This window comes from Parasteatoda tepidariorum, chromosome 5 (genome assembly GCF_043381705.1).
Source record: "Parasteatoda tepidariorum isolate YZ-2023 chromosome 5, CAS_Ptep_4.0, whole genome shotgun sequence".
NCBI lineage: Eukaryota > Metazoa > Arthropoda > Arachnida > Araneae > Theridiidae > Parasteatoda > Parasteatoda tepidariorum.
This window is the reverse complement of record NC_092208.1, coordinates 30,850,018-30,874,747: the sequence shown is the minus strand read 5'-3', so window position 1 is coordinate 30,874,747 and position 24,730 is coordinate 30,850,018. Positions and strand designations below refer to the sequence as shown.

General features: G+C 30.1%; 1 protein-coding gene across 1 annotated transcript; it reads right to left on the bottom strand.

Moving 5' to 3' along the window:
- Positions 1-1,282: 1,282 nt before the first annotated feature.
- On the bottom strand, positions 1,283-15,366 carry LOC107449336 (trichohyalin-like). Its single transcript, XM_043050436.2, has 4 exons — positions 15,207-15,366; positions 5,007-9,685; positions 3,070-3,146; positions 1,283-1,565 (listed from the first exon to the last, which is right to left on the bottom strand). The coding sequence occupies exon 2, from the start codon at positions 9,682-9,684 to the stop codon at positions 5,419-5,421; it is 4,266 nt and encodes a 1,421-aa protein (XP_042906370.2). The 5' UTR covers position 9,685; positions 15,207-15,366; the 3' UTR covers positions 1,283-1,565; positions 3,070-3,146; positions 5,007-5,418.
- Between the last annotated feature and the right edge of the window lie 9,364 nt (positions 15,367-24,730).

The following is a 24,730-nucleotide window of genomic DNA, read 5'->3' as shown; positions in this document are numbered from 1 at the left end:
AATAGTTTCCTTAAAGACTAAAGTCACTTTTGTGTAAGTGTTTGATTATGAAAATGGGCGTAATAAAATAAAACAACGAAAAAATATGACAAAAATTTTTTCGACATCAAATAAAATAGACTATTAACGTACAATATAGGTCATAAATTCCAGTGTAGAAGCAAAGTGTAGAAGTTACTTCTTATATTAGTTTACTGTTTCTTCCTGTAATCAAAGTTTACAGCTTTGCTATAATTTGATTTTTAATAATTTGATTTTTAATAATTTGCTATAATTTGATTTTTTTCGAATAGTTGAATTTGGCGCCCCTTAAATTGGGCGCCTGCGTGCGGGGCATTCGCTGCGTACCCGCCAGGAACGGCACTGTGCATAGTGTCTGTAACAGATCGGCACTCTGGACCAAAATGTTTGAGGCCAGCGGCCCCCGTAAAAAATAAAGAAGAAAAGAAAAATGTTCCAACGCAAAATAACTCTTAAACTAAAATGACGCTTACTACGTGCTAAGAGTACTACGTACTAGAGTAGAACAAAATGTTTGAGGTCAAAAAAAGAAAGAAAAATGCTTCAATGCAAAATAACTCTTAAACAAAAAGGACGCTTACTACGTGCTAAGAGTACTACGTACTAGAGTAGAACAAAATGTTTGAGGTCAAAAAAAGAAAGAAAAATGCTTCAATGCAAAATAACTCTTAAACTAAAATTACGCTTACTACATGCTAAGAATACTACGCACTAGAGTACAAAGATAATAAAGCTTACTACGTATACGCTTAATTTTACAGATAACACTGGTATTGATTAAAGCAAATGAAATTCTATAACGTTTTATTAGGCATTTGGATCAATTGAAAAAAAATTTATAAATATAAACATAAATTATTTAGCTTGATAAAAAAAAAATTCTAATTTCCTAATAACTTATGTAAATCAAATTACTAAATGAAAATTACCCAATGAAATATAAAATAATCCATCCTTTTAAGGGCCTTTTATTTAAGTGCTTCGTTGGATCTTGCACTCTTAGTCTAACTATACTAAACACCTTCTTATTGCAAAACCACTTTTAAATGTTACTATGATTTAATCCTTCAAAATCTGGATGCAACAATTAAAAATGTTATAATTTTAATTAAACAATATTATTGAACAATGTTGAACAAATATGAAATTGTAACATAGTTAAAAGTGAGAAGATTATTCTACTGTAAACCAACTTACATTAACAGAGACGAAAATTAAACCAGCAATGAAACCATTTTGATAAAGAAAACCAAATAAATAATTGCACATCTACATAGATTTATTTCTACATTTCTTCGATTTACATACAACACACAATCTAAGACTAAGAAATTCACGAACTGACATTAAGTTTTCGAAAAAATAGTTCAAATTTTATCATAAACACAAATTTCTAATGTCAGTACTACATTTAAAATGCACGTAATCCATTGAATTGATTCTTAAAGCGAGATAAGAATCCTTTGTCTGAATCATCTATCACAAATGCAAGTATCACCAATCCTAGGAGAACATCAAAGCCCAGAGAAAATGCTGTATTTTTCCTATGTAAAAAATATAATAAAAATTTATTAATATAACTGTACAAAAAGAATTTTTATCATATAGAAATTAACACACACTGTCAAATCAAGCAATTACAGAAATTAACGCACACTGTCAAGTAAAACTGTACTACGTCATAAAAATTTTTTTGTGGAAATTTAAATTTTGCCTCTACTTCATTACTGCATTTTAAAGTTGAATAGCATTCTGTTTTATTTTAAAAGTATTCATTATTCCAAAGTAACCATTATTGTTTAATCTTAAATAATACTAATATTTCATTATAGGATTTTAAAATTGATTAACATTCTGTTGTATTTCAAAATTTACCAGTGTCCCATTGATGAATTTTAATCTTACATTTTCATTTTTTTCTAAGTAAAAAAAAAATACATTGTATATTTATTAAAATTTTGTAAGACAAATTTCTATTGTACACAAATTGACACAAACGAAGTTAAGTTGCAAGTAAACAAGTTAAATTGCGAAATTTTAAATATTATCAGTGATTCATTGTTGTATTTTAAAGTTGTCTAACTTTCTGTTGTTGTATTTTAACGTTGACGAATATTCTATTTAATACCGATTTAAGGAAGCGATTTTGAATTTAAGTGATTTAGCGATTAAGATTAAGATTTAAGAAAGCGATTATAAGTGCTCGATAATCATATACTAAATATCGCAGGATTTTACATAGAGTTATCGCAGGATTTTACATGTCTATCTTCTTTAAAATATTCTAAAATGATTTAAAGCGATTTACAGTTATGAGTCAAACGATATATAATATGATAGTCACGAAAGAAGAACACAGGTAACAAAGATACTCAAAAATTGCATTTTTTTTTACGTAGAAGGAATTTGTTTTTGCAAACATGGTATAAATATATATTCTAAACTGTATAATAGTTAACGGTTTAAAAATAATTATTTTAAAAATCTTTTATCTCGTGAGAACTTTTCAAGGAGTTATTTAAAAAGTTTTCAATTAAATGCCACAAATTTTAATTTCAGATCAACTGACTTAGACAATTAGTAATATCAGAACGACTGATTAACTGATGATAAAACTAAAATGAATAGTCCTCCCTCTAATACAAGATTCTAACAATTGCTTCTCAGTGTATGATGAGCAATTCATATGCAATTTAAAATCAAATTATACAAATTTAACAAATTTAATGTAATGTTAGAAAACTACTTCATAAATAATAAATAGACATACGTTTGGTGCTATGGATACTGTATAAGTAATAACTTCATGAAATGTAAACTAAATGAACAACAAAAAATAAAAACTCCTAAATTAAAAAAGTAAAAGAACACGTTTTGTAAGTTTCATTCAGGATCAATAGAGTTCTAAGGATGTTAACCTTTCAATTAAGAATGTTAACAAGTAGGATGTAATAACATTTAAGGCTTAAAGATGGAAGGATGCGATAACATTCTTTCTCAAATCAATAAAGTTACGTTCCCTATTGCAAAAAATTCTTGAATATTTACCTCAAAAATAGTTGATCAAATAATCCGGAATTCTTTTGGGTGGGTGACAAGCTCATCTCTTTTCTACTGAAACTTTCCTAAGAAAAAAAAAAAGAAAATGAGGGTATGATTTTATTATTAATGCTAATGATATTCAAAAAGTAATTGTTTAAACAAATAAGTTAAACAAGAAAACTTGAATTAGAGGGACTCAGGACGTGATTGATTAATTCTGACTTATGAAGCAGAAGAAGCAGGTAAGTGACATTTTTAAAACAATTGAGATTTCTCGGGAAAAGTTCTTATTTTGGTCTTATGTAAACATACAATATTCAATTATCTTGCTAAATCCATTAATTCCGAAAATACTCAGTGGAAGAAGGAGGTAAGTGGCATTCGTTGATTTTTTTTCGGGTAGATGAAAGAGGTAAGTGCGCTTTGAAATAAATGGTCAAACAACCTTAGAAAACCACTCAATTGGCGTCAAATGTTAGGGCGCTGAAAGTTCAAAGGAAAACTGTGGAAGAAATGGAAAACTTGAAACATCATCTCCCATATGTTAGATTGATACCAGTTTGTTTCGAATTAAGATCACTAAGTCGTGGTGGCTCAGGGGATCGAGAGCTCGCCTCCCAATAAGGTGATCTGGGTTCGATTGTAAGCGAGGGGATGGTCGAAACAAATTTCAGAACACTGCTTGCACCAACCGCAGTGAGAATGTAAAATATCCTTAGTGGAAGGTGAATCCTGTGTTAGAGTCCCCTTGACGTCAGGCTAACTGTGAGGAAGTTTTCATGGTCCTCCGCTCCATGTGACGATTATGCGGGTTAGTTCCATCAAAAAGTCCTCCACGAAGGCAAATTTCTCCCAATACTTGATCCAGGAGTTCCATTGTTTTTCGGATTGGGTTCAAAATAGCAAAGCTACAGAATTGAACATCGGTAGACGTAAATTCAGAACTGGATCGGTTATTCAACCCCGGTTATAAAATAAAATTAAGGTTATTAAATTTTTTTTTCGGGAATATAAATCCAAATATATGAATTTTTATTTTAGCTTTTCAAACAAAATTATACTCGTTTAAAAACCTTGAACATCCTCCATTAAAACAAGTAAATGTACACCCAAAATTCATTAAAAAACCTTCTTTATAAAAGAGTTATAGTCAAATTAATAATCCTCAAAAATTTTATGAATTATCCCTTCACAAAAAAGCCAAAAACATGAAGATTGAGCGAAAGAACAAAAATGAGCCACAGAAACTCATTCATTTAATTTAACTAAAATTTCACTTACCTGCTTCTTCCACTAAGCTCTTCATGTATTATGTTTTTATATTATATATACATTTTTAAAAAAGATTAATTTGTATTTATAAAATATGTTTTCAAATTTTGTTAAAGCACGTAAACTGCGTAGAATTAAAAGAACACTATTATAGTTAATATTGAGCTATGTGGTTCTTGTATTAGGAAAATCATATCAAAATTCAGTGAATTTTTAATTTTAGCAATTCAAACGTTTGAGTCATTTCAAACAATGAAATTATAAGCTTAAGCAACTGATGAAGCTATAATTGATTTGTTGAAAAAAATTATTTACTTAAAATATTTGTTAAACAAACGAACGAACATTAATTTAATGAAACGAAGTTTTGGTTTCAGGTAAGGATAGAAATAGTGTAAAATTTGAAAAATTAATTAATAATTTATAAAATAATTAATAATTGAAATTAATAATAGAAATTAATAATAGAAATTAATTAAAGAAATTAATAAATTTTAAGTAAAGTTCAAATGAAGTTAAAACTCTTGAAAAACAATAGAAATTTTCATCTGTAACAATTTTCCATATAGTATATTTAAATTTTGTATGGAACAACTTATACCCTATAAAAACTAACTGATTTTAATTCTAACTGATATTAAATTCGATAAAAAATAAACAAATAAACTTACTGTTTTTGAGATTTTTCTCTGAGTTGGGGAAGACCTTGTTACGACAGAATTCACATATCGAGAATAAGTATCTTCTTTAAAGATGTTTTGACCCTCGAATAAATGATTATCGATTAATTGTGCTGATGGCGATATTTTACTGACCAGCAGTTTACGATTATCAGAATTTCCGTATATTTTACGATTGTCGTTGTTTTTGATATTGAAGTATTGTCTGGAATTAATATTCAAATCCCGAGTTCTTGATATTCTTGCTGTGTTAATGTGTGTTACATGTTGTGTTAAAGATAGTCGAGTAACCATTTCTTTTCGTTGATACTGTATCAAACGTGAATTGGATGGTTTTGCAAACTCTCGTGTGGAAGTACTACGTATGCGAGACAGCAAAGAGAGTCGAAATTCGTTACTACGTTCAGAATTCAGTCTCATTTCTTTTCTTTGATATTGTATCAAACGTGAATTGGATGGTTTGGNTACTGACCAGCAGTTTACGATTATCAGAATTTCCGTATATTTTACGATTGTCGTTATTTTTCATATTAAAATATTGTCTGAAATTAATATTCAAATCCCGAGTTCTTGATATTCTTGCTGTGTTAATGCGTGTGGTATGTTGTCTTGAAGATAGTAGAGTAGCCACTTCTTTTCCTTGATATTGTATCAAACGTGAATTGGATGGTTTGGTAAACTCTCGTGTAGAAGTACTACGTATGCGAGACAGCAGAGGCAGTCGAAATTCGCTGCTACGTTCAGAATTCAGTCTCATTTCTTTTCCTTGATAATGTATCAAACGTGAATTGGATGGTTTGGTAAACTCTCGTGTAAAAGTACTGCGTATGCGAGACAACAGAGGCAGTCGAAATTCGCTGCTACGTTCAGAATTTAGTCTCATTTCTTTTCCTTGATATTGTATCAAACGTGAATTGGATGGTTTGGTAAACTCTCGTGTAGAAGTATAACGTATGCGAGACAACAGAGACAGTCGAAATTCGTTACTACGTTCAGAATTCAGTCTCATTTCTTTTCTTTGATATTGTATCAAACGTGAACTAGATGGTTTGGCAAACTCTCGTGTAGAAGTACTACGTATGCGAGACAACAGAGACAGTCTAAATTCGTTACTACGTTCAGAATTCTGTCTCATTTCTTTTCTTTGATATTGTATCAAACGTGAATTGGATGGTTTGGCAAATTCTCGCGTGGAAGTATTACGTATGCGAGACAACAATGAAAATCGAATTTCTTTGCTACGTTCAGAGTTCAGTCTCATTTTTATGTTAGAATGTTCTTGTTTGACTGGCAATAAATTCTGTACAACAGTTAATTCGTTGTTATTAGCGTTTACATAACGCTGCAAAAATCTACTTCCTAATACTAACTTCTTCTTGGAAACCATTCTTCTATCAACAAACTCATCTCTATTTTCCTTTTCAGTAATTCTGTGGTCTGCCAAAAATCTCCTTGAATCATCGTATGAACGACTCCTGGAATCTCTATTTTCCTTCCTGGTATACTCTCTTGAATTCAAATTATATCCAGAAGATCTTACCCTTCGCATATCTGAAGAAAGTGCGTCATATTGCACAGATTTACTTTGAGAGTTTCTTTGGCGAAGCATGGTTGAGCGACTTTGTTGGTTCCTGCCATTATTTTCCATTCCAAAATGCCTGCGGGATTTATCCATTTTATCCGCGATATTCCTAGTTATAATGGAAATTCTGTTTTCAAAAATGCTTCTTCGCATAGGAGCCTTGACGTTGGCTCTAATTCGATTGAAAGACTGTAACTTTGGGGCTTTCTCTCTTATGTAACTATTTCTCCGCGTATTTAATTCTCTCCTCTCCATAAAATTTTCACTTCTTTGCTCAATAATGTGCTGCCTTGATTCAGACGAACTTCTTTGCAACGTCCAAGGATACATTATTTTCACATCTTTCTTCAATCTTATTACAAACATATCCTTTCTTGGTTTTAGTTTTCTGATAAAATCCCTATCTTGGCGTTCAGAATCAGACCTATGATCCGATGCATGGTGTATTTCTTCTCGTCTGAGCATTAAACTTTTAATTAATTGCTTTTGTTTATCGTTGTAGACGATTTTTCGAGATTCATAGTTAGCGTGACGTTCAGAATCACGATTCAGTATCTTTAATTCTCTTTTTGACCTCATCATTGGACTTGCCATTCCACGTTCTCTTTGTCTCTTCGAAAGAACTCTTTGAGAATTTTTAATAATGCCAGATTCATAATCGTGATTCAGTTCCTTCAATTCTCTCCTTGATCTTATCATTGAACCCATCATTCCACGTTCTCTATGATTGTTGAGAACAACTCTTTGAGAATCTTGATACCTGCGAAATCCATCTTCGTGATTCAGTATCTTCAATTCTCTTCTTGATCTTACCATTGAACCCATCATTCCACGTTCTCTTTGAATGTTGGGAACAACTCTTTGAGAATCCTGATACCTGCGAAATCCATCTTCGTGATTCAGTATCTTCAATTCTCTTTTTGATCTTATCATTGAACCCATCATTCCACCTTCTCTTTGATTGTTAGGAACAACTCTTTGAGAATCCTGATACCTGCGAAATCCATCTTCGTGATTCAGATTCTTCAATTCTCTCCTTGATCTCATCGTTAAATCTACCATTCTACGCTCTCTTTGACTATTAGAAGCAACTCTTTGAGAATCCTGATTCATGCGAGATCCACGTTCATAATTCAGTATCTTCAATTTTCTCTGTGATCTTATCATAAAATTTCCCCTCCTCCATTCTCGTTCACGTCCAAGAATAAGACGACGAGATCCATAATTTCTACGACTCTCAACTTCACTGTTCTGTACCTTTAATTGGGATTCTGTATCTATATTTGGTTCGTTCCGACGTTCCTTCTCAGTTCCGGTAATAAAATTTCGATAATCACGATTGCTTTTACTTCCTGACTTACGATTCAATACTTTCAATTCTCTCCTGGATCTCATCTCAAAATTTACCTTTCTTCCTTCTTGTTCTCGGCTGAAAATAAAACGTTGAGAACTACTGTGTGACTCAACATTGCGATTTTGTGTCTTCAATTCTGGTTTTGTTCTATCAATTCTTTCAGCCCTACGTTCTTGATCACTTTTTAAAAAAAGTTTCCTGTTATTGTGATTACTTCTTCTGTCAGATATACGATTCCTTCTCCTCAGGTCTTCCGTTGATCTCATCCTGAGACTTTCTTGTCTTCGAATTATTTCTCCTCCCTTTAAAATCGGGCTGTAGATTGCACGGTATTGAGTTTTGCTATTTAACTTCTCCGATTCTTGTTTCGATCTTATAGTATCTTCCTTTCTAAATTCATTTTCTCTTCTATATAAACTTCCTCGAGATCCAAAGTTTTTTCTCTGACTATCGTATTCCCTTTGCAGATTTATCAATTTCTCACTTGATATACGCTTGGCATTGCTTATACGTTCTGTTTCCTTATTAGGATCTTTTTTATAAGAATCATAAATAGCCCGTGATTTAGAATTTCCAACAAGAGTACGGTCAATGAAATTTGTTCGAATTCTTATTCTATTTTCGCTGGCTAATTTATTGTTGTTCAAACCGTAAAATTTTTTTCTTTCTAGCTGTTTTTCATTCATATAAGTGGGTTCTGAACTTGTATCGAAATTCTTTCGGGGGATAGAACTAAAAGAGCCAAACAAGCTATTTTTAGAAAGCTCCAATAAAACAGGATAGGGTATTTTAAACCAGCTATTTGTTCTCTCATTTAACGGTTTGATACGCAAAGTTCTTGAAAAATATTCGATTCTTCCATTTGCGCGATAACTTTCAATATCTCTACTGTTATCAATACTTGTTCTCTCGTGTCTTATTTCCAAATTAGAATCGTGATTTGGTTTTCGAATCAAAGCAACTCGATTCAATTCAGAATGTCGAGAGGTTCTTCGATTTTCTCTTTCGCGGGAATTACTGAAAAAAGAATTATCGTTTGATTTTCGAATCAAAGCAGCTCGATTTAATTCAGATGCTCGAGAGGTTCTTCGATTTTCACTTTCGCGGGAATTACTCAAAATAGAATCTTCATTTGATTTTCGAATCAAAGGAGCTCGATTTAATTCAGATGCTCGAGAGGTTCTTCGATTTTCTCTTTCACGGGAATTACTGAAAAAAGAATTATCGTTTGATTTTCGAATCAAAGCAGCTCGATTTAATTCAGATGCTCGAATGGTTCTTCGATTTTCTCTTTCACGGGAATTACTGAAAAGAGAATTATCGTTTGATTTTCGAATCAAAGCTGCTCGATTTAATTCAGATGCTCGAATGGTTCTTCGATTTTCTCTCTCGCGGGAATTACTCAAAAGAGAATTATCATTTGATTTTCGAATCAAAGCAGCTCGACTTAATTCAGATGCTCGAGAGGTTCTTCGGTTTTCTCTTTCGCCGGAGTCACTCACAAGTCCTTTTTCAATATCTGGTGCCTTTCGAAAAAATGTGGTCCTCATTCTGTTTAAAAGCTGATGTCTATTAACCGAGACAAGCAAATTAGGTTCAGATTCATATTCGTTTTTAAATTTAAGTTTCGAGATATCTCGAAACTCTGGAGTTCTGAAGAAATCGCAGCTAACCAGTTGAAATATACACAGAATAAGCAAACCTGGAATATTTTTCAAGTGCCACATATTCATTCTGAAAGTAAAAAAATAAATTGAAAACAATTATAAGAAGTATGTTCTAATAGAGAATTTGAAGATTATTAACTGTATTGCAAAAGAAAAATGAAATTATTTGAGATTTATAATTTTATAGATCAGAAATTAATTTTAATGAGAGAATAAGCCAAAGACGTTACCAAAAGTTTACGAATACTTATAGAAGAGAACAATCGTGATAAAGGTTTATATAAAGTCAACAAAGCTAGTTTATGTATCAGATAAAAAAAAAACTATGTAAAAGGCTACATTAGGAACACCTTTAAATTTCACAGAACAGATAATCTGATTTTGATGATTTTCAAAGTGATGAATCTAAATAATAATTTAAATAAGTCTTCAGATAAATAAAAACTAAGGGGGAAGCTATTATTACGAACACCTTTAAATTTCATCGAACAAATATAAATTGATTTTGTGGTTCGAAGTGATTTATCTGAAACAAAATTCGTCTCGTGGCTCCATCCATTCGGCTAAATAAAAAATAAATGGAAAAGAATCAACATGAAAACCTTTAAATTTCATGGAACAAATAAACTGATAATCATGATTTTCGAGGTGGTTGATGTAAATAATAAATAAAATTTAAGTGGAAGGCAATCATTATTAACATTCTCAAATTTCATCGAACAAATGAACTGATTCTGATGATTTTTTATAGTAATTGACGTAAATAACAATTCATCAGGATTTTTTTCTTTAGTTAAATAATTTGAAACTTTTAATATAGAATTTCTTATTTCAGTTACGCATTTAAAAGACTGCTATGAAACTGACGGATAATTTTGCATACAGATAGTTAGAAAAAGTGCCTATAACTAATAACGTGATCTGCATTATAGGATAATAAAATCTGTTTAAATCACTCATACAGATCGCTAGTACAATACCATAACTAGGATAATAAATACTTTTTTTTCATAGTAATTGACGTAAATAACAATTCATCGGGACTTTTTTTCTTTAGCTAAATAATTTGAAACTTTTAATGTAGAATTTTTTTATTTTAGTTACGCATTTAAAAGACTGCTATGAAATTGACGGATAATTTTGTATACACATAGTTAGAAAAAGTACCTATAACTAATAACGTGATCTACATTATAGGATAATAAAATCTGTTTAAATAACTCATACAGATCACAAGTACAATTCCATAACTAGGATAATAATTACTTTTTTTTCATTCTGGCGATAAAGAACTATATTATATTTGCAAAACTTAAGGTAAAAATGTAAAATAAAAAACTTTGTTTAAAATTTTTTTAAAACATAACTTAATTATAAACTCATAACATTTCCCCGATTCTTCTTTCCTTTTAAAGTAAGATGTTTTCAGTATTTTTACATATAAATTTGCGCAAAATTAACTGAAAATAAAAATTACTTTTTTTTGAAAAGTATTTATTGCTTCGGCAAAATTATCGAAAAAACTGTTATTTGTAGAATTAATTTTGTATATTTATTACAAAAGAATTTATTTACTTTGTTTTGAAGAAAGTACATAGATAAATTACTTTCTGTAAAAAACTGAAAAGTTTCATTTATATAGTTATTTTTTTAATTTATGCGTATATTAATTGAATAATTTAATACATACTTATTAACCGATTCGCAGATCTACACTGTTTACATGAGTTGTTATTATCAGTTATTAATGAAAAAATATATATTATCGGAAAACTATACTCCCAGATTCTAGTCAATACACTTAAACTATTTTAAAAATTGCTGATTACATACAAAAAAAAAGAAAGAAAAACAATGGTTAAGTTGTTAAATTATAATCCTACTTAATTTTTGCAAACTTTTTCCCCTTATTTATTAACATAGGTCCTTACTGAAATGTTAGATGTATTTGTGCAAAAAATTTTATAAAGATGAAAATTACTTTATTTTTAAAGCAATTACCAATGACCTAAATTTATTAAAATTCATTTCTTTTCATATTTCTCTTTTACCACAACAAAAAAAGACCAGATTAATTTTTCATGTTGCCAAGAAATAACTGAAAGATAAAACTAGTGAGCTGTCATAACCATGAACACTGAGACATATATATTTACAAAATTGGGTACTTGTACTTCAAGAAGAATATGAGGGATACCAAAATATGAGACCAATAATATCAGCACCAGCTGGTCGTTTATAAGCAAAATGGCAAGTTAAAGTTGAGCTAAGTTTCTCCACATGAGTTAGAATGTTAAATAACGTGAAGTTAATTAAATACAGCGTAAATACAGCGCTTATTGAAATATAATTCTTTCTCATCAAGGTCTTTCCCTTAACTTAGATTTATTATTTGATTTTGCATTTTACTGTAATGGTGATATATTTTTGTTTTGTGTACCTTGCAACTTCGATTCATAATTAGTTTGTATATGTTTTAAATTTCTTCGTGTCTGTCTTTGTGTTAAGAAATATATAGTAAAAGAATCTAATTCTTTGTGAAAGAATATAGAATGTGGCACTTAAGAGAATAGATACTTGATGGGCTTGACTTCGTAGAAAGAGAATGGAAAGAACAGTTGCTAACGTAAACAGATGTCATGCTTCAACAACCAATCAGGATCGAGATACCAACTCTGCATTCCTACATTTTTATATCCCATTCTGAATGAAAATTACTTTCTCACGTAGACAGTAAAAACTAAAACAAACTGCGTTGTAAGTTAGAAAGAAATAAAAGGTTAGAAGCGAAAAGCTCATATTATCAAGCAAACGGTTCTACATTTTTGTTTTAATTATACTTTTGAATTTAAGCTGGTTCAGCAACAATTTAGAGCTATATCTTAGATTTAATGATGTTTCATTATTACCGCCTGAGAGAAATGAATTTTATCAACAAATATCGGACAACCATGATTTTTTTCTTCATTTTCTAATCTTTTTCTTTGATATTTATTCATTTTGTGAGTTTATATTAGAAAAAAAAGGTGGTATGAGCTTATGTAAGAATAAAGAATACGTTGTTCTTCCAAACACTGAAATTTATAATTATTTACAGATAGATTGGTAATGTATTTCGTAATGAATTAAATGTTTATAAATCAAATGTTTATCTGGATATATATGTAATATATTACTAGAATTTCATTTTAAAAAGAATCTATATACATACAAAACTTAACTAAAAAATACATAAAATAAAAAATATTCAATGCTCATGCGAAGTCAATTCGAATTGCGAAAGTAGTTCCGGGGGGTTGGCGAGCACAATGTGAAGNTGTGTGTGTGTGTGTGTGTGTGTGTGTGTGTGTGTGTGTGTGTGTGTGTGTGTGTGTGTGTGTGTGTAAAAATATATATATAAATGTAAGTGCATTACATTCAATAAAAAGGGGAATCTTTTCATCTTTCTATATATATTTGTTTGTAGCTTGTTTTTATTTATTTTGCAATTTATAGCTTCATCTAATTAATAAATTAAACACTTCTTAAATAATTTGAAGATTTACACTATTTACATGCATTGTATACTATAGGTTAAGCATAAAAAGTATAAATAATCTGATTATCATTTTCATATGCTAACCTAAATGCAAATTATTATTTGAAACTAATTAAAAATAAAGTTATTATTAATAATAATAATAACGAATTAAAAATAAAAAGTTATTTTTTAATAAATTTCTATAATATTTTCCTATATTATTACATTTTATGTTGCAATCTAATTTGGTATTTCTTAAATGATTTATAACTTGAAAAATCAATAATTTTGTAATTGTTTTTAATTTAATTCAAAGCTGTCATTATAATATAACTAAGAGGGTTAATTGTGGCTGCTGCATGCTAATTTCCCCGATTTGTTTGCTATCATTTTTAATTCTCGACTATAAAAAGACTTATCAATCAAAATGAAAAGTAATTCAATTAAAAAATCACTAAAAGTTTTGTTTTGTTAGTACAAATTTATTTCCGGTTTTTACTGGAATTAAATTTTAACTTTATTACATTTTGCTCGGTTATCATTTCAACTTCATTCAGAAACTTTGGTTCTTTAAATGTTTATTTAATTTTCAATTACTGAAATTTTTTTTTAAATGCTCCTCTCTTACTAACGATTATTTAGCACTCCTGCGAAAACTAATTCCTAACATTTATTGCTATTTTAACTAATTATTCTACTAGCACATGTTGAATGCACACAAGTTTAGAAAATAGATCTTATAAAACTAAATATAACTTTTTAAAAACTTAATATAACTTATTTAATAATTAATAAATGTAAACCAATATGTTTATAATGAAATGTTGCATAATGAGGTATCTTATCGTAATATAATATAATATCATATAATAATGAGGTAATATGTAGTATAACTTTATAATAAAGAAACATCAATTTTAGTTTTAAGTTTCAGATTTTGAATAACATCGATTCTTTGAATAAAATTATAATTTGCTATTTTTAAAAAAATAAAGCAAAAATAGCTGAAAAGACAAAATAAATTAAATATATAAACACAATTTTTTTTTAAAATTAGTTGAAAATAACTTGTGTATTAACGACACTGTAATCAAAGTAGAACACAATAAAAATAACGTTAAATAAGACATAAATAAATAATTAATAGGTAAATACCGTTAATACAATTATTAATACTCATTGTTAATTAAAGATCTCATCATGTGATTTTTCTGTCCAATAAGAACAACCTGAAAACAATGTAAAACGATTATAGATCATTGCCATTTTACATTTTATACTGATATGTTTTTATAGAGATTATCAGTTTAAGTATATGAAATGGCAATATAAAACATTATTTGTGTTTGTCTAGAAATTTAGGCACCTCATTTACTTTTACTAATTTTTGACAATGAGTAACATTCTTACTATGTATAATATTAGTTAGCAATTTTATTTTTAGGGTTGAACTATATATGACTATATCTAATCATAAATAAAGTTTAATAAAAAATAATTATTCTATAGACTAACCTGCGAGATTTAATATAAAGATAATCCTAAGTAAGAGAAAATTTCTTAATAATATTTGCAGTGTCTAAGTTTCATAAATATATAAATGTTGAATAGTAGCACAAACGTTGTTTTGAAATTAATTCCTTATGTGATTGCACCCAAAGTTTAATACCCTCAATAAGTTATTTTAAAGTAAATAAGTGCATACATATTCAATTAATAAATTTTATGAATGAATTTATTGTAGTATATTATAAGTACGTGTTGCAATTGCATAAAAGCTTTTAAAATTTTTGTTATCAAATATTTAGAGATTTCTAATGTTTTGACAAATTTTAAATTGAATTTATATGATGATTTTAGCATTTAGAAGCTAAAAGAAAATCTCAGTCATTTCAGCAAAATCGAGAAAAAGCACTATTAATGTCTATGAAACTTAACAATATTAAATTACAAGAACTACAATTGTACAATTGTATTACTTTGCTCGATCTAAAACCTAGAACTATGAAATAAGCAATGGTGAAAACTTAAATGAAACTTAATTATACGATATATGAATTCAACTTACCACTTGCGAATTTGTGCTTTAAGAAGATTCGATCCAACAAGCAACTCACAAGTGCTTCGTGCACTTATTGAGCAGCTTATATAGTCCAGCACTACAAGAAAACCAATACATTCCAATAGTCCACCCACATAACATGTTCTTAATAACGCCACTTCCACCTTAGAACAAATGGCGCCCACCATTTTAATCCTTAATCCACACTTGGTGGAAGCTTTCTTATCACAAGCTGCAGCCTCTCGGATTAAAACACTCGAAAACAAACCCTTTGGACTTTGAGGAATCTTTAAGACTAGGACCATGATTGTGGACAATTTGGTTCTAAATTTGGTACTTGATTTAAGGCGAGGATTATAGGCTGTATGCTGGAGGATCTGCTAAGTAACGAATGGACTGTTTATTTGCGGAAGAGATCTAAATGTGTTTCAGACTTCGCTAAACAAAAAGTATTTCACAAGAAAGATCGTTTTAAAAACAATAACTACTTCAACTGCTTCAGTGGTTAGAATTTCTAAAATTAAACTAATTTGTACTATCTATGTAATGTACTATAATGTAATTTGTACTAAATCAAAAATTACTTAGATAACATAAATTCAAAAAATTAAAGTATTCATTTTGATGTGCGCAACTTAAAAAGTATGTTAATAGCTTTCTTGTAGAACTAGCTTGCGCAAATTAAAAAGAAAAATATTTGCGGCAATTTTATATTTGGTATGGTTAATTTATAAAAATACGTTTCAAAAATGTTTGATTCATGGAGTATAATGTATTGGAATTTGTAATGCAATAAATAAAAATAATTTTTCCTTTATTTCCATCTTAAAATTTTTTATTTGCCGTAAGCAAATTGAATTATCTGGCTCTTTTCAAATAGCCCATATTATTTTGCCATACGCCAAACTAATTGAAAATATCACAAGTATTTTCTTTTTAACCTAATTGTTTCAGATTTACTGCAATCAGCTGACATGTTTTTTTATATTTTATTTTATAACTGACATTAAACAGTCGATCAAATTCTGAGTTTACAACTATCAAGGTTCAACTCCATTTCCTTGTATTTTTAAACCCAATCCAGAGGATAAGGAAATTCCTAGATTAAGTATCGGGTGAAACTAGCTTACGTGGAGGGATTATCCCATATTTACGTTACATGGTGAAGAAAACCACGAAAACCACTCACGTTTAGCCCGATGGCAAAGGGATTCTTTCGCATGATTCGCCTAACACTGAGGATATTTTAAACTAGAGCTGTGGATGGTGTGAGCTAAGAGCAGAGTTCGTCTCAAACAGTTGCCGCTGGGACTCGAATCTGGATCACCTCATTGGAAAGCGAACGCTCAATCCGCTGAACCCATGACTTGATTATCGCCTACGCCCAATAGGCATGGGCCTAGGGCCCACAATTTCTGAGGGGCCTCAAAAATTAGTTCTCAATATACTGTTTCTTTTAAATACTGAAAGAACAGTTTTTCTCAAAAAATGCATTTTTTTTATTTTAAATTTTCTTCAAATCTTAGCATACATGCTGAACTCTAGTGAAAGGTGGGCTAGGTTTGTGTTGGTTCAAGTACTAAATAAAAAAATAATTACAGCTACAATGAAATATAATTCAGCTAATCAGTGACTTTTTATAGAAAAAATCACTGATTCCAATTATTTGTGGTCACCAAACTAATTTTATTTTGACTTAACATTGTTTTGCTGTTTTGTATTTTGCTTTGATACGTAATAGATTGATGCGTTTGATAGTTACGTAAACTTTATCTAAGAAAAATAATCTTCAATTGACGGCTTTTAATATTTCTTAGAATGTTCCTCTTGAATCATGCAGAGATTCTTTTTCATTCTAAGGACTTCTCTTCAGTAATTTAATTTCAAAATATTTCGTAAGGGGCCCGGAAAATTTGGTGGGCCTTGGGCCTGAATTAGTCTTGATCGATCCCTAGCTAAACCACAACGACTCAGTTCACATGTCCTGAAGCTACTGAGAAAATATATCAATAATTAAGCCTAATTTATTTTAAGATCTGTGCAATAAGTCTAGAAAAGTAAATAGCCTAGTTGAAAGATAATAAGTCTAAGCAAACTGAGTCTGATTGAGTATTCCTCGTACATATGTTCTGGACATTTAGGGTAATTGAAATAAGCAAGAAAACTATCAGACAGATAAGAAAATACTGTAGACATTTTCAATTAACCCATCGTATTGTAAAATGTCTGATTTTAAAATTCTTCTACGACATATACATCGAAGAGCCATTACATTATGACCACCCTCCATCTATAACAATGGGTTCACCCAGGTTTTCATGGTTTCTCGCCCAGGAACATTGTTTTCATGGGTCACATTAGGACCCATAATCCTAATAGAACAAAGTATGAAGTCTGTAAGCTACTTGAACATAGTTGCAGACCAGGTTCACCCATTCATGGCAACAGTTTTTCCAGGAGAGAGGATGGTGTTTACCAACAGGATAATGCACCATGTCATAAGGGTCGAATCGTCATGGCCCCCAAATTCACCTGACCTTAATCCAATAGAGCATTTGTTTTCCTTCTTGGAAAACCAAATTCGTGCTGCCACGCTACCCCCTCGCAATGTGAGGGAATTGGGAATTTCAGGACCAGTTGGTGAACTCTTGTTACCTCAGACTGCCTATTAGCACCTTGTGGAATCAATGCCACGGCGTGTGTTAGCAGTTTTGAGGGCTAAAGGTGGTCCTGCATGTTATTAGCAGGGTGGTCATAATGTAATGACTCTTCGGTGTATACCTGTAACCTTTTAGAGGAAATGAATATGTTTATTATTAAAAGTGAAATATTTCATTAATTTTCTGCTAAATTTTTTTAAGTCAATAAGATTGCAATTACGAAATTTGTGTACGTTATTTAAAAATGTACTCAGTTATTCGTTATCTTTAGATGTGATATAATTTTAAAATTAGTATCAAAAGTCATTTTATAGTCAAAATGAACATTGTATCTTGAATAAATTCTCAACCAGTTAAACATGTGTCCCTATTTATTCAAAATTACTTTTTCATGAGAATGATTGTTCTGTGCGCAAAAGGAACCTCTGTATGTAGTACAGCTCACGAACTAAATTCGAATTTCAAGTAAAAATCGACACTTCTATCTTAAATTGATTATTTTACATTACACGTAAGGGAAATTCAAGCGCCCGAACTTTTATTTTAAAAATTAATAGTAACATCCAAAATATTTTCTTTAAAAAAAATTAATATTTATCCATAATAAGGAAACTTATAAAAAGTTTTCAAAGACTCTTTCGTTTAAACTAAGTGATCACTCATGAAATATCTAACCTACTTATAGCGATAATCCATTTGCTATTGTATTGAATTTAATACAAATATTAACGCACATTATTACAACTAAAAGAGGTTCAATGCTTGTTTAAAATATGTCAAGAAAAAAAGGCATTAATAGAAACCTAAAATTTTTGACTAACTTATAACTTTAGAGACATATTTATGCATTTAAAATATGTAGCTTTTATGTCTAAATTATTTTAAAATTTATTATAAGCGATATTTATTAAATTTAAGGCTACCTCAATCTTATTTTCAGAAACTGTAATTATCTAAAATCATTCGTATTCACACCACATTCACGTACAGAATCGATAGCCATTTCTGCATTCAAATAATTTAATTATGCAACAAATCAAATCGAGGAACACCCTTTTTCTGTGATATATATAAGTCCCGAAAGTTAAAGAAAACGTTTCTGAGCATGGGAGAGAGTCGGTTCGTGATGCACACTCTAATAAATCAACGATTATTTGTAGCAAAGGTAATCACAGTCAGATGGTTCAGCAAAAATTCTGATATGAATGTCACGAATTTCTAATGTTGACAACAACCTCTTGTAGTTTTGAATAAGCCAGTTGTAAAACGTGTCTGATTTATTAGAAAATGCGGATCACAAATTAAATACGGCACGACTTATGGGGCATCGAACCTAGTGAAATCTTGACAGTAATCTCTTGCGTATTTAAGAGGGAAAGTTATGAAATTTTAAACGAAATCGATATTTATTCCTTTTTGAATAATTAGGCAGTATGCTCATTTGGACACTATCCTAAAAGTATAATCTGAGACTTAAAAAAATACGTTGGCACTCATTTTGCGTAATGAGAATTTGCAAGCTTCAACTAACGTTAATTTTCAATTTTTTCTAACTACTGCTTCAATTTCATCTGAAGTAGGTTTATTTTATTTCATAGCNGGACACTCTCCTAAAAGTATATTCTGAGACTTAAAAAAATACGTTGGCACTCATTTAGCGTAAACGCGAGTATGGAATTTTTCCTTTTTGAATAATTAGGCAGTATGCACATTCGGGGACACTTTCCTAAAAGTATATTCTGAGACTTAAAAAAATACGTTGGCACTCATTTTGCGTAAACACGAGTATGAAATGAGAATTTGCAAGATTCAACTAACGTTAATTTTCAATTTTTTCTAACTATTGCTTCAATTTCGTCTGAAGTAGGTTTATTTTGTTTCATAACCAGTGTTGAATAGTTTACGACAATCAATGCTCAACTCCGTGGCCATGTAATTTTGAACCCTACCCAGAAGACAAAGGGACTCCTGGATCAAGCATTAGTAGCATTTATGGAGGATTTTTTGATAAACTGACCCGCAATTGCGTTGCCTGGTTTAGGAAAACCACAAAAATCTCCCAATGTTAGCCCGACGCCAAGGGGATTCTAACCCGTGATCCATCTACGGCTAAGAACATTTTTCGTTTGCACTGCGGTTGGTGCGAAGCTGAAGCGAAATTCTTATCAACCAGCCACAGCTAGGATTCGAACCTACCTGATTTAATTGGAAATGTAGCAGTTTTCGCTGCATTTTCTTTGCGCAACAGAAACTAAAATAATTAACAAGTTGTTAAATTTTTGTTGATTGACTAAAAATTTGAAGTAGTTGTCGAGTTTGTCGTTTTCAGATGTCACCAAGGAAACGCTTATCTACTTAACTTTTCCAGAGAATATTTTTTCTGTTAATCATTCTATGTTAAGCTCTTCTAGCAACAATTTTGTCTTGGTTCCAAAAGGTCTTACAAGTAATGCTTGAAGGGACAAAGGTCGCGAGTGGTCAGACAAAAATATTTAGGCTAAATAAGAGCTAAAAGGTTGAATCGGGTAAAACTATATAGGCTTAATTTGGACTGATTATGAAATATGATTATCAATTATTAGGTGAATCGATATCTAAATTTAGGAATGTAGACAAAATATTGGTTGATAATAGCTTTTTTTAATCATTTTTCGGCCAAAATTCTCAAATATAAGTTCCGTTAAGCCCAAGCTGTTTAAATTTAAATTATTTTGCATATTGGTACCATGAAAAAAATTTCTAAAAAATACAAATATTTTATGATTTTTATATGGCAGGCAATATAATAGGCGTTATTTATATGTAAAGAAAGCATAATTCGACATCAAATAAATTCATAATTCCACTGAAAAAAATAAGTTCATTTTATTTCAGAGTTTGACTCGTTTAACACTTATGGATTTTAACTTGGTCAAGGCCAAAGCAAATAAAGACTATCTATGAAATGGAAAATAACTAATACATAAAAAAATACAAATTAAAATTAGATCAGTGGGTCAATTTTCCTGCGATTTTCGTTGGAAATTGTAATTTTTCTCTTCGTTCTATATGCGTTTCTGCATTGAGGATAGTATCGAAACAGCTTTATTTTTATTTCTTTTTCGTTCACATTATGTTGCTATAAAAATACTGACGGGAAATAGCACTCTACTTTTCGATTGATTTTTAACTAGCCCTCGTAAATTATGTGTTAAGTAAATTCGTAATTACTGTTAAGTTATGAAAATAAAATTTACCACGAGACTGAAAACTGTTGCACGTATTCCCTGTCATCAAAACAACTTCAGAAAATATCGATGACGTAAATAAAAATAATGCTATGAATTTCTTCCCTTTACCTAAAAAACTTATTAGTGAAAAAATTAAAAGAAAATAATTTTTTATATGTTATCGAATATAGTCAAAATCTTTTTTTAACCAGTGGTAAAAAAAGAAAGAATGTTAAATGGCTGAAACTTTTAATAGCAGAGGTTCCCTATTTTCTTCNTGAATAGTTTACGACAATCAATGCTCAACTCCGTGGCCATGTAATTTTGAACCCTACCCAGAAGACAAAGGGACTCCTGGATCAAGCATTAGTAGCATTTATGGAGGATTTTTTGATAAACTGACCCGCAATTGCGTTGCCTGGTTTAGGAAAACCACAAAAATCTCCCAATGTTAGCCCGACGCCAAGGGGATTCTAACCCGTGATCCATCTACGACCAAGAACATTTTTCGTTTGCACTGCGGTCGGTGCAAGCCTGTAGCTAAATTCGTATCAACCAGTCACAGCTGGGATTCGAATCTACCAGATTTAAATGGAAATGTAGCAGTTTTCGCTGCATTTTCTTTGCGCAACAGAAACTAAATAAATAATTAACAAGCTGTTCTTTTTTTGTTGATTGACTAAAAATTTGAAGTAGTTGTCGAGTTTGTCGTTTTCAGATGTCTCCAAGGAAACGCTTAACACTATTATCTACTTAACTTTTCCACAGAATTCTTTTTTCTGTTAATCATTCTATGTTAAGCTCTTCTAGCAACAATTGTGTCCTGGTCCCAAAAGGTCTTACAAGAAATGCTTGAAGGGACAAAAGTCTGAATCGGGTAAAACTATATAGGCTCAATATGGACTGATTATGAAATGTGGTTATAAAATATTGAGTGAATCGATATCTAAATTTAGGAATTTAGACAAAATATTGGCTGATAATAGCTTTTTTTAACCCTTTTTCGGTCAAAATTCTCAAATATAAGTTCCGTTTAGCCCAAGCTGTTTAATTTTAAATTACTTTGCATATTGGTACTATGAAAAATATTTCTAAAAAATATGTTCTGATTTTTATATGACAGGCAATATAATAGGCTTTTAACAGTTATGTAATAGGCGTTATTTATATGTAAAGAATGCATAATTCGACATCAAATAAATTCATAATTCCACTGAAAAAAATAAGCTCATTTTATTTCAGAGTTTGACTCGTTTAACACTTATGGATTTAAATTTGGTAAAGGCCAAAGCAAATAAAGACTATCTAAGAAATGGAAATTAACTAATGCATAAAAATTTGATGAGTGGGTCGATTTTCGTTAGAAATTTTAATTATCTGTGTTTCTGCATTAAGGATAGTATCGAAACAGCTGTATTTTTATTTCTTTTTTGTTCACGTCATGTTGCTATAATAAGTGACGTAAAGTAGTACTCTACCTTTCGATTGATTTTTAACTAGCCCTCGTAAATTATCTGTTAAATAAATTCATAATTACTGTGAAGTTATGAAAATAAAATTTACCACGAGACTGAAAACTGTTGCACGTATTACTTGTCATCAAAACAACATCAGAAAATATCGATGACGTTGATAAAAATAATGCAATGAATTTCTTCCCTTTACCTGAAAAACTTATTAGTGAAACAATTAAAAGAAAATAATTTTTTATAAGTTACCGTATATAGTCAAAATCTTTTTTAACCAGTGGTTAAAAAAGAAATAAATGTTTGGCTGAAACTTTTAATAGCAGAGGTTCCCAATTTTTTTCGACAGTGGATCCCTAATCGATTAACCTACTTTCGACGGTACCCTAATTTCATAGATAAAGTAAATAAAGACAATTGGGCGAACGTATTTATCAATAAAAGAATTCATTTTTAAAACACTTGATAAAAAGAATGAACTTCGTTTTATCATTCGTTCATCGTTTTATCATTAACTATATTAAGTCAGTTTTCAGAACCGACAGTTAAATTCGAAGTCATGGAGATGTATTTTGTCCAGTTAAAAATTTGTAATGTATGCTTATTTTACGTACATTATGTACTTCAGTTGTCATGTATGCTTCTCACTGAAAATGAATAAAACAAGCAGAAATATATAAATATATTTCTATTTATATAAAATATATCTATAATAAGCAGAGTTCGTTTTAGCTTCTATGATATAGAAACGAACTGCTGTAAAAGTTGAAGATCATTATTAGAGAATTACATTTCTTTATTAATAAATTTGGTAATTTTATTTTCATTTGATAAGCGCAAGGGAAAATAAGAATGGAAGTTTTATAAATGTATGATATTTTCATGATTTATACAGTATAGTGTTATTAGAAAAAAATATTGATTAAAAAAATTATCCATTTTCTTTTCAATGGCATTTTACTTTAACTTCATAAGGGTAACCGAAATATGAAATAAAGTAAAGAATTATTGATTGGATATAACTCTATCTAAAAGTTTCAAAGGTTACAGGTTAAAACAAATGTCCTAACTCTCGCAACCCCTTTAACTCTTCCACGAATCATCATTTGGCAATTGCAGGTCTATAGTTTCGTGTCTTAGTTAAGGAGGTTAGGAACGACACGAAGTAAAATTTTATTTCGACTATAAACTTTCAGTAAAAGCACATTTTTAAAGATACACAGGAAGCAATGAATTATACAAATAAGTTTCAAAAGCGAACCAGTGAATGAGGAAATTAATTAGTTAACCGATCATAAGAGAATCAACAAATAAACAATCCACTATATGAGCATGTTTACTATTGAGCGAATCAACCCAATTATCAATGAATAAGTGAAAACAACAAATCAGCGTCCTCCAACTTGCAGATTTGTTCATTCGCTGTTTCAAAGATTCGTTGATTCATAGGTCCGAAGATCTGTTAAATAATGAATAAATCTGCTTTTTTGTTTTCATCTATACAACGAAAAAAATAATTTTCTGCGCAATCCGATTACTTCAGCGTCACACGCATTATAAAAAGGATTCCAACTGAAAGTTGCAGTAAATACCCGAAATAAAGTTTTTCTTCATGTCTTCTTTAGCGTCCAGCAGTAAGAAGACGAAATTATGGATGCTCACGATAACACTTCAAAATTTTGCGAAAAACAATAAAATAATAATTTAATTGAAATAATACTTTTGACAAATATTTCTAAATTTTTAATCTTTAACTTGTTTTTTAGTAGGTTTTGTTTAAAAAAATAAGCTGCAACAAACATTTTTAAATCATAATTGAATTTTGGTAATGCCCTCATTTTTAATCATTCAGCTGTAAGATTACACTTTAATAAATCTTTCAATTAAGAAGTTTTTTTAATGTTTGTTCCATCGCTATTTCATCAAAATTAGTTACATTTATTTTTTAGATTTTCAATCTGGAATGTCTTATTAAATAAATAAGCATGCGTAACAGTTGAAACTATTTGAAATGCAAATGATTTAGAATAAAAGTTCAGACAAATTAGTAAATACATAATCAGTAAATCAGAAATCAAAACCAAATAATTTTAAATGGTGGATTTGTTACATATTATCACACATTTTCCTTCTCTCAACAAACACTTTCTTTCTACGGCTTATTAATATAACTTAGTACTAGATATAATTGGTTG